The sequence below is a fragment of the Spironucleus salmonicida genome, chromosome 7, assembly GCF_000497125.1.
Source record: "Spironucleus salmonicida strain ATCC 50377 chromosome 7, whole genome shotgun sequence".
In the NCBI taxonomy this organism is placed as follows: domain Eukaryota; phylum Fornicata; order Diplomonadida; family Hexamitidae; genus Spironucleus; species Spironucleus salmonicida.
The window spans coordinates 749,315-764,340 of record NC_090602.1 but is presented as its reverse complement, the minus strand read 5'-3'; the positions used below and the strand labels follow the sequence as shown (position 1 = coordinate 764,340).

Below are 15,026 nucleotides of genomic sequence, written 5' to 3'. Positions count from 1 at the left end.
AACTATGTTTAACGTTGGACTATAACATATATTAAATGGGGACTCCATATACTTCAATCAGTAAAAGTGCAATATGAAAACTTACCTTTAAGGTAAAAATTATATTTTGCATATCTCCTGTTACCTGTAATCAAGATCGTTGGGTTTTTAATAAATTTTCCGGAAAATCCTACAATTTTACAACCTACCGCAAATACTTCTTCTGCATATGGCTTGTTATCGAAGCAACCAGTTGTAATGATGCACTGAGAATCAATATGACCATTTTTCAACAGTTCTACTTTTTCTACATAGAAACTTGTCTAAGTTTGGTCTTAGCGTAGAATATTTATGCTTTTTACTTTGACTTCACCTGGAGACATCCACAAAATTGAAGTCTATCAACAAAATAATATTTACCGGTAATATGGGCTTGAATTCCCAGTTATTAATATTATCATAAGTGTAAATTTTGATTCCAGTTACCATACATGATTTTTCTACGCTTTCGAACACTAGGGTTAAAAATTTAATATCATATGACTTAGAATCATTAGGTTTAATGTTATATACTATTTAAGTAGACTGATAAATCAGATAATTATTAACTCCGTGAATTTGTGCCTATCATAACCAGTAACTTTATGTGTTATAACTGCATCACGAAAGGCTTTAACCACTTATAGTACTGTTTTTGAATGGTACGTATTGGAATATAACCTATTTTCTTAATAGAGTGCTATCTACCCTGGTCACAGTAACATAATACTTTGATATTGAAAGCAATACTCTTTATGGTTTTACTAATCTTTCATGGTAATAGATTTTCTCATCATTATCTATACCTATTTGAACATGTACTACATGACCTCCCATTTCAACTTACATATAATCTAATGTGATAATAACAATGCAACCTTTTACAAGAGTTGTAGAATATTAATATATATCATCTAAATGAATTCATGTATCATATTTGCAAAGTTTCATCCAATTTGCTGACTTAAAATATCGATGTTAAATTAATAGATTATTGAAAATCAATAATCTTTTTAACAGACTGTTAACAGTAAAAATATTTTATTACGATCTAATTTTGATATTTATTTGATATTTACTAGACATTAATATTTGAAGTAATATGATAATTTTTACGAATATATTATTAAGCACAAGTTGTGACAGTATAATATTACTATAATCGATAATTTTATGATAATTTTATTTTTACACATCATACATTTTTTTGAATCATTGTTTAGATATAGGTCATTTTAGAAATTTTACGATACCACATATATTTAATATTAAATTACTCATTCAACAATAAAAATATTCAAATTTGCATATGCTAATGAGATTCCATAATAGAAGATGTAATTTAATAATTAGTAAATTATATGAGTATGGTTGATAAAGAAATAATTTACTAGACACATTAATTCAACGTTAGTTATTTTTTAGTCTATAAAATGTTAAATAAAACGTACATGTACCATACAACCAGTGAAATTAGTCATTTAAGCCTATAATTAATGATATTCGAATATCATTTAACTTATCTTCTTGTAAATAAAAAGTTTGTACTAAGATTTACCAGTTATTCTTTTTATAATATAATTTAAACATAGTCTATATTTTAATCATTTTTTTAATATAAGTTATCACGTGAATTAAGTATTGATAATAAAATAGTTTGCATATTTACTAATTACTACTAAGTTAGATCATATATAGAGAGTCTTTTCAAAATTATATTTAAAACTTTATCTATATTATATTTATCCATCTTCAATACCATATTTTTAAAATTATGATCATTTATCATTATCTGAGTCAAACCCATAAACTTAAGTATTATATGCTATATATTATGTATTGATCTGCATATATCACATTTTAATATATAATAAATAATTAAATTTCACTCCACACTCTTCAAAATATGGCGGACAGGCTCTGGTAGCATGCCATGACACTTATTACAGCTTAAATTCAAAAGGAACAGTTCACCCCCACATAAAAACTAAAATCTGACCAGCTAGCTGCCCTGAACGTGTAATATTACTAACAGTATGTGGAAATATACAAAATCCTCAATAGAGCGCTACAAATCCAGACACATCCATAAAAGCGCATATCAATAAAAAAAGCGTTAGATGCGGTAGTATCACGCCTCCTGGAGACCAAACAAGTGGTCTCCCTCTTTAACAGGACATACACGGTCGATTTTTTCCAAATTACCAATTCGTAGGACGTGCATTTAGAGCTCCAGAGGCAGTACGACTCGATTCCCATCAAGCGCAACCAACTTTTCAGGATCTTGTACGAGCGCTACCAGCCAAAATTTAATGGATCGGCCTTCGATGCGCAGCACTTCCTCCAAAACTATGTCCCCGGCGTCGGAGCTATCGGAATTCTGGAAGAGAACGAGGAGAAGCAGTAGATGTCTGTCGAAAATGCGATTTTAATCCTCCAGCGCGGCGAGCGTGGCCGAACGGCCCGTCTGCGCGCGAAACTCGTCCGCGACATCGTAAAAACGAGCGTCAACAACACAGTTAAGAAGGACGTGATCGTGAACCGCTCGCAGGCCGCTGAGTGCATCTAGCGTTTCTGGCGTGGCTACCTGAGAAAGAGACGTGCCGAGGAGAAAAAGCGCGCGGAACTGGTGTTTTTAGGCATCAGCCGGGACGATACTAGCAGCATAATAAGCATGGTTCAGGATCTCGTCAGCATCGACACTGTAAAAAGCGAGAGACAGTACCTGCAGGCTAAAGAGCACGAGCGGGTGCAAATCCAACAAAAATTGGAAAAAACGCTTTTCTAGATCGGAAAATAAGAGCAAATTGAGATCACTGCTGCTTTGCCGTTATAAATGCAGGTTTCGCTATGCCCGCTATCGAATCACACAGATCCGGCCACAAATGATCCGTTAGAAACAAATTGGAACTTATCTAGAATAATTGACAAGAATAACGCAAAAATACAGCCTGAAGTTTTTAGCTCATACGATAACGTGTGCGACTCGGGACTTTGCGTTGCACCAGAAGCAATTCGTCAAAAAATCATCAAACAAGCAGCTTTGTTTATGCAATCCGACGAATATAAGCACATCATGAACGACAGAAACACACTAGCTCTTGCACTTTCTGTAGAGGCCTAATTTGAGTCAGAGAAAGGATATGTCGAGTAGGATGTGCTGAAAGAAGAGGCATTTGCGCTTAAAACTGAGCTGCGAAGACGCTATGAGCTGGCTTTAGAGCAATTTAGAGATGATCCAGAAAACGAATCTGGCTTATATCCAGTCAAGCCACCAGTCATTTAGACAGCGGACGAATAAGCGCTTTATGACCAAGTTATCAAAGACGAAGCCGAGCGATTCGCTGCACTGAAAAAGAAAAAAGGCAAAAAGGGCAAGAAAGGCAAAATCGAGCCTGCCAAAAAAGGCAAAGACGAGGTAGTTGACCCTGACCTTGCCGCCGTTCAGCATTTGTCAGCGTACGTGAACGATTTGGTCGATTCGTCGATTGACTATTTCAACCGCTGGCAGCGTCTAGACACCGAAGAGAACGTCTACGAGTCCGAATTTGTGAAAGAGCTCATCCGCCCAGGCGTTTTCAGAAAGGTTTTTGACGACATTTACGACGAAATCGAGAAATTCCTCAGGGACATCGCTGAGGCGTACCATTATACCTCAGATATGGACTCAAAGAAGAAGAAAAAGCCTTTTAAAGCCCCAAAACCGACAAAACGCAAAATTCTCGTTTTCCCAGAAATCGCGTAACTGGGCCCCGTAGGCCCTCCAGAGGCAGAGGCCGCGTACGCCGAATTGATAGCCGAAAACGTCATAAAACACATAAAACCGGCGAAACTCGACCAATTCATCGCTTCTGACACGTTTTTCTCATCCGGATCGCAGCAGTCCCAATTCCTCCAAAATCAGTCCGTAGAGGCCCTGAAACAGCTCGGAATCAGCAACCAACTGCTAGAAATCGAAAATTTGCCCGCAAAAGACCCGGAATTCCCTTCCTATGCGGCTATTAAGGACCAGATTATATTAGATATACTGCTTCCGCTCCAATCGCCCCTTTCCAGATTTTACGTTTCGCGGCCGACCAAAATTTTGCTTTTGGGGCCTCCAGGCTCCGGGAAAACGCTTTTGGCCCGCGCGATTGCGACGGAATTGAGCGCAATTTTCATCGACATTTCGCCCGCAAACTTGATCGGCAAATTCGCGGGAGTGGAAATCCAATATTTATTCAAATTGATAAAAGTCATTATCGCCAATAACCCCCAAGTCGTCATTTATTGCGACGAAATCGAGCTAGTTCTGAGCGGCGCCGCGAAATCGAAGGCCAAAAAAGGAAAGAAAATGAAGGAAGACGACGGAATGACGCCAGGCGCGAGCATGCTCTGCGAGGGCTATCCGAAGAGCGCAGATCAGGCGTTTAACCCCTCTAGAATGAAAAAAGAGGTTCTGAGCCTCATAAAGGGCATAAACAACGCAGACGGCGCGATTTTCATCGCTACGGCCACGCGAACGTTCCAGCGCGAAAAACCGCTCGTAGACCTCTTCGCGCCGTACGTAATTTACCTGCAGCTTCCGGACTACAACATGCGAATGAAGCTCCTGAGCCACTTTTTCAAGCGCTTCGGGCTGCCCGAATTCGGCATTTCGGGGCTCGCCACGCAGGTCCGCTACACGAATTCGGACAAAGTAGAGGTCGAAATCGAGACGAAATGCAGCGCGCTGGGGCTCATAGGGCTCGAGAGCGGCTACGTTTCGAGCCGTGCGAACGACACCGTTTTCGACCTTTCGAGCCTCGCGCGGCTCTGCAACGGCTACTCAGCGGGCCAAATGCAGCGCGTTCTGGCGCAGGTGCTGAGCGGCGTGCGCGTCTCGCAGCTCGGCGTGAAGCCGCTGGGCGTCGGCGAGTTCGTGGAGGCGCTGGGGGCCGAATTGGGGCATCTGGACAGCAAAATCGCGCACGTGGCGCTGATGCAAATGGCGGCCCAGAAGGAGCTTCCGGTGCTGCCGGAGCCGGAGGTGCCGAAGAAGTGAGTGGATTTGGGCGGTTTTGATTCGTTGTATATGTGTTAGCGTGAATAGCGTTTTTGACGAATATGGGCGAATGAACGAATTTTGGGCATACAATTGATTAGTAGTTTTTAGAAAAAAATGCCAATATTACAATATAATAATAATTAAATATACTTGTCAAATGTGAAAAAAAAACTATCTAATAGTATACAGATTTAGGAAAGTATAAAGTTAATATTATATAAGAATAAAGATAGTATACAAAAAAGTTAAATTTAGTTTAATATTAGGTGTAAATAAGTGCATTTTCATCGTTTCCGATTCCGCACCACTCCATTAAATAAAATGGCGTTTCTACCCAATCCTCAGCCTATGCTTGACGACATCCACTGGGTCGGTATCGTCGACTGGGCGGTCAGAATCTTCCACGGCTATCACACCGACGAGGGCTCGTCCTACAACTCGTACTTGATAATGGACGAGCAGCCCACCCTGATCGATTCAGTCAAATACCCCTTTGTTTAGGAGCATTTAGAGCGCATTTAAGCCGTTTGCGCGCTGGACAAGATCAAATTCATCATCATGAACCACGCAGAAGGCGACCACACGTCGTCGCTTCCCCTGTTCATAAATCAGTGCGTTAACGCTACGATTGTGACCAACAAGATCTGCATGAACCACCTGCAAATCCTTTACCCCTCCCTCAAGAATTTCGACAGATGGCAGATTGTGGACGCGAAATCGACGCTAAATATCGGCAAAAGGACCCTCAAATTCGTCCCAGTTCCGCTCCTGCACTGGCCCGATTCCATGTTCACCTACTCCGAATTCGACTAAACTTTGTTCTCGAACGACGGCTTTGGGCAGCATTTGGCGTCCGCTGAGCGCTGGTCCGACGAGCTTCCTTAGGGCCAAATCGAGCGGCTCATGGACGAGTACACGGCCAACATTTTGGGGCACGTTCCGCACTTAATTAAGAAGGCCGTCGAGGCGGCCTCTACGCTTTCGATTAAGAACATTTTGGTCGCGCACGGTGCCTCTTACCGCGGCGATGCGGTCGGATGGGCCGTTAAGAAGTATTTCGATTTTGGCGCTTAAACGCATTTTAAGCCTAAAGTCTCTATAGTTTATGATACCATGTACGGCACTACAGCTAGGGCCGCGCTAGCGATCGCAGAGGGCGTTAAGAGCGCGGGGGCCGTGCCTCACATGTTGCCGTTATCTGCTGCTGATATAACAAAAGCAGCTCTCAACTTTTACGACTCTCCGTGCGTTGCTTTAGGCAGCCCAACTCTAAATAGCACTTATATGCCTGCGTAGGCCGCTGTTATTAACTATTGCGGCGGGCTCAAGCTGCTAAATACCAGAGAAACTTTCCTCTTTGGGGCATATGGATGGGCAGAAAAGGCTACTAAAGACATGAAGGCTGATGTTGAAAAAGTAGGAGCCGTCAATTCTATTCCCGCCGTTACTTGGAAATACAACGTTGATGTTGACGTTTTAAACAAATGCAAAGAAGCTGGCTTCTAATTGGGTAAGAAAGCATTAGTCAGATGCGGCAAGTGAGCTTTTTAAACGTTTTGTATTTTTGTAGTTAGCAAATTTAAAATTAGGATCATCAGCAAGCCCCTGTAATTACTCCTATTTGTACTGTATATTGATACGCCGCGCCTGACACAATTACGATCTACGATATTTCGGGAAACCAGGAGAATGTCACTAACTCGCATTTAGCTTCATTTTTATTGAATTCGAGAAGGATTGAAATCGAGTAGAGCCGGATTACTTCTTAATTATATAAATGTATTTCTAAGGTAGAATTATTTCTAAAACAAGGTTTGAATAATTTAGCACAAGAAACGATATTATAGATTATTTTATAAATCACAATATATTTCAAGTCTGATACACGTTTAATGAACAAATTTAAGAATCATTCAGCGTCCTCAATCTTCTTATACCCGCTGGCGTTGTTCTTTTTGCAGAGCATAATTGCCAAAACGAGCATAACAGCAGTGACCACAGAAAGAAGTGCTCCCAAAACAACAGTTACAAAGGTAAGCGCAGTCTCAGTAACAACCTCAGGGTAATGGACAGCACCATCGGGCCTCCAGAATGCGATGCCAGGGTAGCTTTCAACACCATATGCGTTAGACCCTCTCGCTAGCAAGAAAGTTCCATCGCCGTTCCAGCTTTTCCCCCAGGAGTTCTGAATAATCCACGCAGGATTGCCGTCATGCAGCGTGGTCCAGCCAATCAACAAAACAGCGTGGTTTGCTTCGCTAATGTAGTAATGGCGTTCACCGTCTTCCTCCTCAGCGTATTTGCTTGGTTCTTAGTCGCCGTAGGGGTCGTCGGGGAAGTTCCCCTCCACCATAACGGAAACCACAAAGGGGCCATTGCGGTGCAGCTCCCACTGCATTTCCGTGGGGTCATAAACTGCGCCGTAATAGCCACCAAGCGGCTGGTAGGCCTGGAAAAACTCACGATTCCCGGACAAAAATTCGCCGGCTTCGCACTTCTCGTCTTCTGCAGAATATGGTTTGTAGTCGCTTTCGTGCTTGATACCGAACTCCTCAGCAAACTTCGAGACCTGCTGGTCGAATCCGCCGGCACAGCCCTGCGAGTAAAAATTGCAATCCACAGCGTGCTGGATTGAAAGATTCGGTTTCTACTAATTCTTGCTAGACACGCGAATTCTTGACATGTACATATAGATTGAGGCGCATGCGTAGCAAGACCCACAGGATCTTTGGTCAAAAGGTTCCGGAACGTAAGATGAACCGTTCACATTCCTCCAGTCGAACTGCTCTGGGAGGGTGGTCCCTTTGTATGGTGAGGCCAACTTTTACTTTTAGAGGGCCTTAAGATTTTTAAGCTTGTGGTAGGTCTTGCCTATTGGGAATTTTCCGTTGAGCTTGTGGGTTCTCAGGGGGTGGGAGTTCACTGGGCCTAATTCACCTTCTATGTGGTGGTTGTGAACGGGGTGTGTGGTAGGATTAATGTTAACCGCGGTGAAACAAGCATAAACACCTCTTGTTACACCTTATTCAACTGCCCAGGCGGCGTTAGGGTCAGACTAATTACAGTAAGAATCAATCCATTGAACCGGGTCACTTTCAGACGACGCTCTCTTATAGTCAAGTTAGAAATAATATTTATTGTTCCCAATATTAATCTCAACAGCTTGAGTATAAATCATAGTCCAGGTACCTGTAATACCTTTTTTATCTATGGCAACATTTGGTGCAATTAAGGTTATTTCTTTATACTCGTCAACCTAAAAATTAGGGGAACATACTACTTTATCATTCTTAGGATAATAATCATATTTAGAAATACTGATATTCCACGTTCCTAAGACTTAGTCATTGTAACACATTGCTGGTGTATCTGCAATCAACAAAAGCAACATTACTAAATCTGTGGAACGTAAATAAATAATATTAATATATAAAGCCATCAATGCATTAAATTTTGGATTAAGTAATTCATTATCTATATTATACTACTCAAAGTTTCTCAAAATATTACGATTTATTTAATTAACTTAAGAATAGAGTTAGAATTGTTTTTACAAATATTAAGTAATATCAAACAATAATGATCTTTACTACCAAATACGGTTCACAATTAAGTGATTTCAAGACTCTATATTATATTTTTATATTATTATCACCTTTGTAGATACAAATTCGATTTTATTGATGTCAAACATCCGTTTTATCGTTCACAATTACTTAATGTAGTTTCCTGGTTTTATAATTTATAATTTTATTCAATAATAGTAATTACATCATAATGAATAGAATTATTATAAATCGATTGACATTTTAAGCTCTAGACAAAAATAAAATATAAATGTATAAATTGGTAGGTAACAGGAAAATAAGTTACATTTCACTTAATATTATATTTCGGACTTACTTTTATAATCAAATCTTAAATATATATGTTGTATCTTATCAACTTGTAAAGGTTAAAATATTCATATCTATATTAACACTTAGCTGTGATAATGATAAATTTTATACTTAGCATTCCGATTATCATACAAACTCATCACTATCACAACAATCAACCAACGTCTGAAACTGACATAATCTCATAACAACTGAGAGTTCTCTTTTAGGAGGTTATCCCATTAGAAAACTTTGTGAATTTAATGTTAATGATATTTTACTATGTTATGGCCCTAGCTTTGGTAAACTACGGGTATTACTTGGATTAATTTATTATAAAACTATTTTTTAATTGGTTGATGATGTTTCACATTTATCATAGAGATTTGGAAGCTCATTGACGGAGCTTGAGGTTATGCCCATTTTTGACGGAAATAATAACAATATTTTAGTTAATTAGTAGTTTAAATTTTATCAAAGTACATAGAATAAATTAAGTAAAAACAGTATTCAATTAATATAGAATAACTAATTTATTTTTTAGAATATTTAGTGTTATCTTTTTTACAGATTTAAATCGTTAGATTTTCATATAACTACGATTATGATTTGTTTCTGGAAATATATTCCTTAGATAAATGTAATAATTTTACTATGAATAAGTAATCTGATAACAATTTTATTAATAAAACACTAACATACTTTTAAAAAGTTAAAATTTAATTTTTAATGACAAAATATAGGCTTTAATTATAATTACGATATGCTCAAATCATTATGGTTTAACATACTCATTACGTAATAAAATTTAAGATAAATTCATCATATTCTGCGGAGCATATTTCTCATATACAAAAATTGGCTATGTTCACAGATAATATTGTAAACTACAAAGCCCATAAATCATTATATAATAACTTAGTTATTTAGCAAACTCCGTCTTTCGATCATTAAATCAGTGATAACAGTATTCCGTATCGCCATTTTTCTACCTTTTAATGACCTAGCTAAAATTGAGCAACAAATCAGCAAGTCTGCACTCGCGAAAATGACTGCAATAGCAAGTAAAACTAGAAAATTATTTTGAGTATAATACCAAATCGATACAGATGCAGCAATACTTGTGGTCACTAAGAACAATCCCAAAGCGATTTTAGTTATTTTGTCCATTTTTAAATTAATAATATTATTATATAATTAAATTAATATATTTAAGTAATATTTCGTAAACACAAAATAAATAAAATAAATAAAATTTTACTTGTTTTATTGTTTAGTTGGTAAAATAAAAGTATACGATTTATCTTTTCTATCAAATCTGAAGTTTTTGGTTTACGTTATTTTTAAAAATATTATTATATATTTGTTTCATATAAACCTCAGTCTGCCTGAAGGAACGGTTCCTACGACTCATTAAGTCTCCTTATTACCGATTTACTAGACACAATCCTTATAATAGCTGTAATTGCTATGCCCAAAAAAGCAATATTTGGGATAAACATAGCCGCGCACAACCAGAGCAGCGAGCTTTCTGAGTAAAAAATAGTTTGCAAGGATGTAACTAAAAGGATAAAAAATATGCATACTGCTAGTACTCTTTTCTGCAATTATAGCTGAAAATTAGCTTTTTGGCACATTACATATTCCTCTAATTCCATTCTAGTGGTTCGTAAAACGCCTCAAAAAAAGCTGTGGCTGCAATTTAAGCTGAAAATATTAAGCCTCATTCAATTACAAAATTCATCATTTTTGCATTTTTAGGGGTTGGGGCCATGACGATATTTTCATTGGATGTGTACACTCTGTCTCGCTTGCATTTCGTGTTCGTCGCAGTTTTCTAGATATAATGGGCTGTAAGGGCATTAGTTTCTATTATTTCAGCTTGAAAGTTCTCCTGGGACATATTACGTATTTGCGACAAGTTACGTTTTATTTTATCCATTTAAAAACAGAAATATATTAAAAATAATACGATATTATTAACGTTTCATGTTTCTACAGGAAATGTCGAAATAACACCCACTTTGATCCCTTAAATTTAAATATACTGCTCTCAGTCATCCTTCAAGGCACCGCTGCATTCTTCTCTATCTCTAATATCTCCGTGTATTTCTAACCTTACCATACCACGTATCATCCGAACAATTTATGACATCCAGTAGCAGTCAATTGCCCATAAGCTACTGAGAATTACCACAAACCACAATCTCTCCATGAAACTAAATTATATTTCGTCATTATGCATGTATGTGCTACCAACTCCGTTGACAATTGGGAGAATTAGATAGCATGGAAATATTATTATACGAGTAATAAAAAATGCTACCGCGAACATAACGAAACTGATAACACTAACCGGTTCGCCTAGTAAGTAATTCAACACTTTGCTAGATTCTAAGAAGAGGTCTGTTACGTCATGAAGATTCGCAACCAAAAGGGAATACTCAAAATGCCTTCGAGAGTATCCTGTAAAAATAAGAGAAAATGTTATAAAATGGTGTAATATCATTTCTTTAAAGTCTGTATTCTCAGTTCTAGTCTCCAGCTTAAGGAAAAGTAAGGAAACTAAATACACAGATATTTCAGTAGAAAAGAAAAGTGAGTATAAAGAATCAAAGTGTAAACGTTATGGATAAAACTAAAAGAAATTTTCTAATGAAAATGGAGCTATTCCAGTTTTATTGATTAAATGTTTCGAAAAAAGAAATAGAACAGTATATTGGATAAGGTAGTAAAAAGATTCAGCGGCTTTTTATGATCTTTTTAATGAATAACGATTTAGGAGCAGTGATTTTGTCATATTAACAATGCTAAGCCGGATTAAGAAGATAATAGGGGTCAAATAGATTATCGGTGCAAAGTGAATTGGTGACACTGGTAATTACACCATTATCTAGGTTCGTAAAATTGGCTGTGTTTAAATAGTATACTATTATATGCTTACAATAGTTTTTTAAATAACTGAATAACATGATATTGTAATTTGATCTAAATTCTAAGAAATAGGCACCAAATTATTTATTTAGAAGGCGAAAAATAATATTTTGATGTTTTTTTGAAGAATTTTTAGTTTTATATCAGCTATTCGAACGAATTCTAACTTTAAGAATATAATTGCTCAGAAATTTTCGTTATTAGAAAATTCAGAAGTTTAGTAATAATGATTTTTGCGTTTTACATATAACTGTGTTATATAACTTTTAAGAATAATTTTCGAATTATGCTTTAATGCATACTCTTAATTTATGTACCTCTTGTTATATATTAGTTAAGAAGATATTATACATTGGCAAAGTCTTATATATATATATATATATACCAAGAAAAATCAACATATAATTATAACAGGATTATAATAGCATTTATTTTTTGTATTGATAGTATATATTATTAGTCACTTCAAATTGTATATACATTTCAATAGTTTTTAATTTTATAACTTAACAAGTTTTTAACTATTTATCGAAGAAGCTTAATACATAATGATACTCTTTGCTTTCCTACTAGTAATTATAGATTCAAATTTTAAGCTTGAATAAATCTTGATTATACTCATAAAAAAGGCCAATTACCAGTCACTAAACTTTGTATTTTTATTGATAAAAACCTCAATTCCAGGATTTTAAGCGTAGACACAACTGAAATAAGATAATTAAAGTAAACATAGGAATTCACATGATCATTCAAAATCTATTTTTACAAATCAAAAGATTCATTACTATATCCAGTATAAATAAGTATGTTTCTCTTTGATACTAAAACTGGAGGAGTTGCTAGTTTAGTTACCATTACTTCTATCTGGATTAATTGTGGTATTGTTGTTATAACTTTTTAAGATTAAGTATGCAATTTACTTTATAAAAATAAATTTTATTACTATAATTTAGTGAATTATATCCAAAATATGTTTATTTTTCAATACTATCATTAGAATAAAGAGTTGGTTAAATAGCATCAATCATTTTGAACTTAGTTTTATACCTTGTATTATAATGGTTATATATTCAAAATTTTCTGTAGATTAAGTCTAACAATACCAACTAAATACATTAAATTATTGTATACAATAAAAATTATTTATTTATTATAATAAAATTTCTATTTTTTTGCAATACCACATACTTCATTTATTTTTTATACATGATGACTGTAATATTATATTTATAATAATTTAATAGGATTTTTAATAAATAGTAGTTTTGGCATTACATTTTTGATGTGTATTAGGTTTATATGAAAATGAAGCTATAAATAAAGAAATAATATCATTAGGATTTCTCAACAAACTGTCACCCGCGCCACTCAGTGCGCAACGCCGGCCTCCATGCCACCGGTTTCCTCCAGTTCCAGATCCTCTGCCGCCTCCACGTCGCTCGGCCCGCAGTCCGCTCCAGCCGCGCCTGACTTGCTGAGGCCGGCTGCGGTGAGGTAGAGGCAGTAGATGATGCCAGTGCCGAAGCCGAAGAAGAACATGGGCCTGGTTCCCCACTGGTCCATCCCGGTCCTGTAGGCCACCCCGTCAGCGTCCACGGCGCCCAGGACCCCGATGATGACCAGGTCGAACACGACGAGGTTGAAGAAGAGCACGAGCAGCACGTCGAACAGCACCAGCACCACCGCGCTGCCGGCGGCCCAGAGTGCCCAGAACGCGGTGCCGCGCCGGGACGGGACGGGGAGGAGCGGGTATAGCCGGGCGCCGAGGATCTGGCTCGCGAGCCACAGCACGGTCGCGCACTGCCAGCTGAAGAGCCCGTGCACGCTGGGCTGGAAGCCGCCCGCGTAGTGGCTGCGGTTCACCACCGCGTCCACGGCGAAGGTGAGCGCGAAGAGCACGGCGCTCATGAAGTTCACGCCCGCGAAGTGCAGGCCGAAGTGCTGCAGCGGGTCGCCGGCGGGGTAGCTGCGGAAGACGCCGTCGTGCATCAGGATGACCATGGGCCAGAACTGCAGGAAGCCCGCGACCCGGACCAGGTGCGAGTCGGGGCGCGTGGTGCGGTCCAGGAAGACGGCCCACACGAGCTTGGTCGCCAGGATGCTGAACACGCTCGCCGAGAACCCGTCCATGCCCCGGGTGAGGCGGCCCCCGAGCAGGAAGTCGTGCAGGGGCATCGCCAGGAACACCACCAGCTGCCCGAAGCCGACCATCGCGCACACGTCCGCCCCGGAGCCGGCGTACACGTAGCGGAGCGCGAGCAGCTGCAGCCCGGTGGAGGCGAAGCCGAGCGCCTGGAACGCGGCGAGCAGCAGCAGGAACACGGCCGTCCGGGAGCGGCGCCGGAGGAAGGCGGCGAGAGGGGGGTGGGCGCAGAGGTTGACGAAGTACACGAACTGCACCGAGACCTCCGTCGCGATGGTCGGCGCGTACAGCAGCAGGTTCCGCGCGCTGAGCCCCAGCACGAGGTAGTAGCAGAGCGGGAGCAGGCACCCGACGGCGCACACGCCCGCGGTGTCGGCCAGCAGGAGGCAGATAGCGCGCATCACGTGGTGCATTTCGCGACGGCCGCTCTTGGCCAAGACCGGCGCCGCATGCTGAATGGATACGAGAAGGAATTCTACATTTGTGGTTCAGCTACTTGGTAATGGGGTACTCAGGGCGCAGTTATATTTTGGCCACACTACAAAAGCATAACTATTATACCCAGAGGCGGGCTATCCTCCAAATGTCTGCCCGAGGCCAGCAGGAGCTGCTCAAGCTGCCCACCTACTCCCTCGCGCGCGACCTCGCCCAGCTCCAGAACCAGAACGGCCTGGTGCCCTACACCGCCCAGGTCACGCGCGTGGCCACCATGCCCCTGGGCGGGCTCGGCGGCAGCGGCAGCGGCGGGACCGTCTTCGAGGCCAGCCAGCGCGCCAAGTGATGAATTATGATTGATGCAGTTTATATTGTGAGTAATATTTAATACAGTTCGATTATTTAATTGACAACCAACACTTAATAATAAATAGTAAATAAAATTTATAATAATTTTCAAAATTGACAGTAATATGTTTATATATAAAAATATAAATATAAGTATTCTAAATAGTAGCCTAGTCAATATATAGATGCCCTTTAATTTTATTACAAAAACTAAACTAAGAATACAATTATATAATTATTTTTA

At 39.1% G+C, this 15,026-nt stretch overlaps 10 protein-coding genes across 10 annotated transcripts; 3 read left to right on the top strand and 7 right to left on the bottom strand. All coding sequences in view use genetic code 6, as the record gives it.

Moving 5' to 3' along the window:
* Window positions 1–53: 53 nt before the first annotated feature.
* SS50377_27198 (uncharacterized protein) lies at window positions 54–362 on the bottom strand (the record flags this gene model as incomplete). The annotated part of the gene is made up of 1 exon (XM_067910991.1): window positions 54–362. One exon carries the CDS (start codon window positions 360–362, stop codon window positions 54–56), a length of 309 nt encoding a protein of 102 aa, XP_067761678.1.
* A 1,562-nt stretch (window positions 363–1,924) lies between these two features.
* On the top strand, window positions 1,925–5,041 carry SS50377_27197 (Spastin; the record flags this gene model as incomplete). Its single annotated transcript, XM_067910990.1, has 1 exon — window positions 1,925–5,041. The coding sequence occupies one exon, from the start codon at window positions 1,925–1,927 to the stop codon at window positions 5,039–5,041; it is 3,117 nt and encodes a 1,038-aa protein (XP_067761677.1).
* Window positions 5,042–5,365: 324 nt separating this feature from the next.
* Window positions 5,366–6,586, top strand: SS50377_27196 (A-type flavoprotein 2; the record flags this gene model as incomplete). Its single annotated transcript, XM_067910989.1, has 1 exon — window positions 5,366–6,586. The coding sequence occupies one exon, from the start codon at window positions 5,366–5,368 to the stop codon at window positions 6,584–6,586; it is 1,221 nt and encodes a 406-aa protein (XP_067761676.1).
* Window positions 6,587–6,953: 367 nt separating this feature from the next.
* SS50377_27195 (Dipeptidyl-peptidase I) lies at window positions 6,954–8,435 on the bottom strand (the record flags this gene model as incomplete). Its single annotated transcript, XM_067910988.1, has 1 exon — window positions 6,954–8,435. The coding sequence occupies one exon, from the start codon at window positions 8,433–8,435 to the stop codon at window positions 6,954–6,956; it is 1,482 nt and encodes a 493-aa protein (XP_067761675.1).
* A 634-nt stretch (window positions 8,436–9,069) lies between these two features.
* SS50377_27194 (uncharacterized protein) lies at window positions 9,070–9,345 on the bottom strand (the record flags this gene model as incomplete). Its single annotated transcript, XM_067910987.1, has 1 exon — window positions 9,070–9,345. The coding sequence occupies one exon, from the start codon at window positions 9,343–9,345 to the stop codon at window positions 9,070–9,072; it is 276 nt and encodes a 91-aa protein (XP_067761674.1).
* A 480-nt stretch (window positions 9,346–9,825) lies between these two features.
* On the bottom strand, window positions 9,826–10,092 carry SS50377_27193 (Transmembrane domain-containing protein; the record flags this gene model as incomplete). Its single annotated transcript, XM_067910986.1, has 1 exon — window positions 9,826–10,092. One exon carries the CDS (start codon window positions 10,090–10,092, stop codon window positions 9,826–9,828), a length of 267 nt encoding a protein of 88 aa, XP_067761673.1.
* Window positions 10,093–10,645: 553 nt separating this feature from the next.
* On the bottom strand, window positions 10,646–10,864 carry SS50377_27192 (uncharacterized protein; the record flags this gene model as incomplete). The annotated part of the gene is made up of 1 exon (XM_067910985.1): window positions 10,646–10,864. One exon carries the CDS (start codon window positions 10,862–10,864, stop codon window positions 10,646–10,648), a length of 219 nt encoding a protein of 72 aa, XP_067761672.1.
* Window positions 10,865–10,975: 111 nt separating this feature from the next.
* Window positions 10,976–11,812, bottom strand: SS50377_27191 (Ceramide synthetase; the record flags this gene model as incomplete). The annotated part of the gene is made up of 1 exon (XM_067910984.1): window positions 10,976–11,812. The coding sequence occupies one exon, from the start codon at window positions 11,810–11,812 to the stop codon at window positions 10,976–10,978; it is 837 nt and encodes a 278-aa protein (XP_067761671.1).
* Window positions 11,813–13,224: 1,412 nt separating this feature from the next.
* On the bottom strand, window positions 13,225–14,412 carry SS50377_27190 (Transmembrane domain-containing protein; the record flags this gene model as incomplete). The annotated part of the gene is made up of 1 exon (XM_067910983.1): window positions 13,225–14,412. The coding sequence occupies one exon, from the start codon at window positions 14,410–14,412 to the stop codon at window positions 13,225–13,227; it is 1,188 nt and encodes a 395-aa protein (XP_067761670.1).
* Window positions 14,413–14,582: 170 nt separating this feature from the next.
* On the top strand, window positions 14,583–14,780 carry SS50377_27189 (uncharacterized protein; the record flags this gene model as incomplete). The annotated part of the gene is made up of 1 exon (XM_067910982.1): window positions 14,583–14,780. One exon carries the CDS (start codon window positions 14,583–14,585, stop codon window positions 14,778–14,780), a length of 198 nt encoding a protein of 65 aa, XP_067761669.1.
* Window positions 14,781–15,026: the final 246 nt, after the last annotated feature.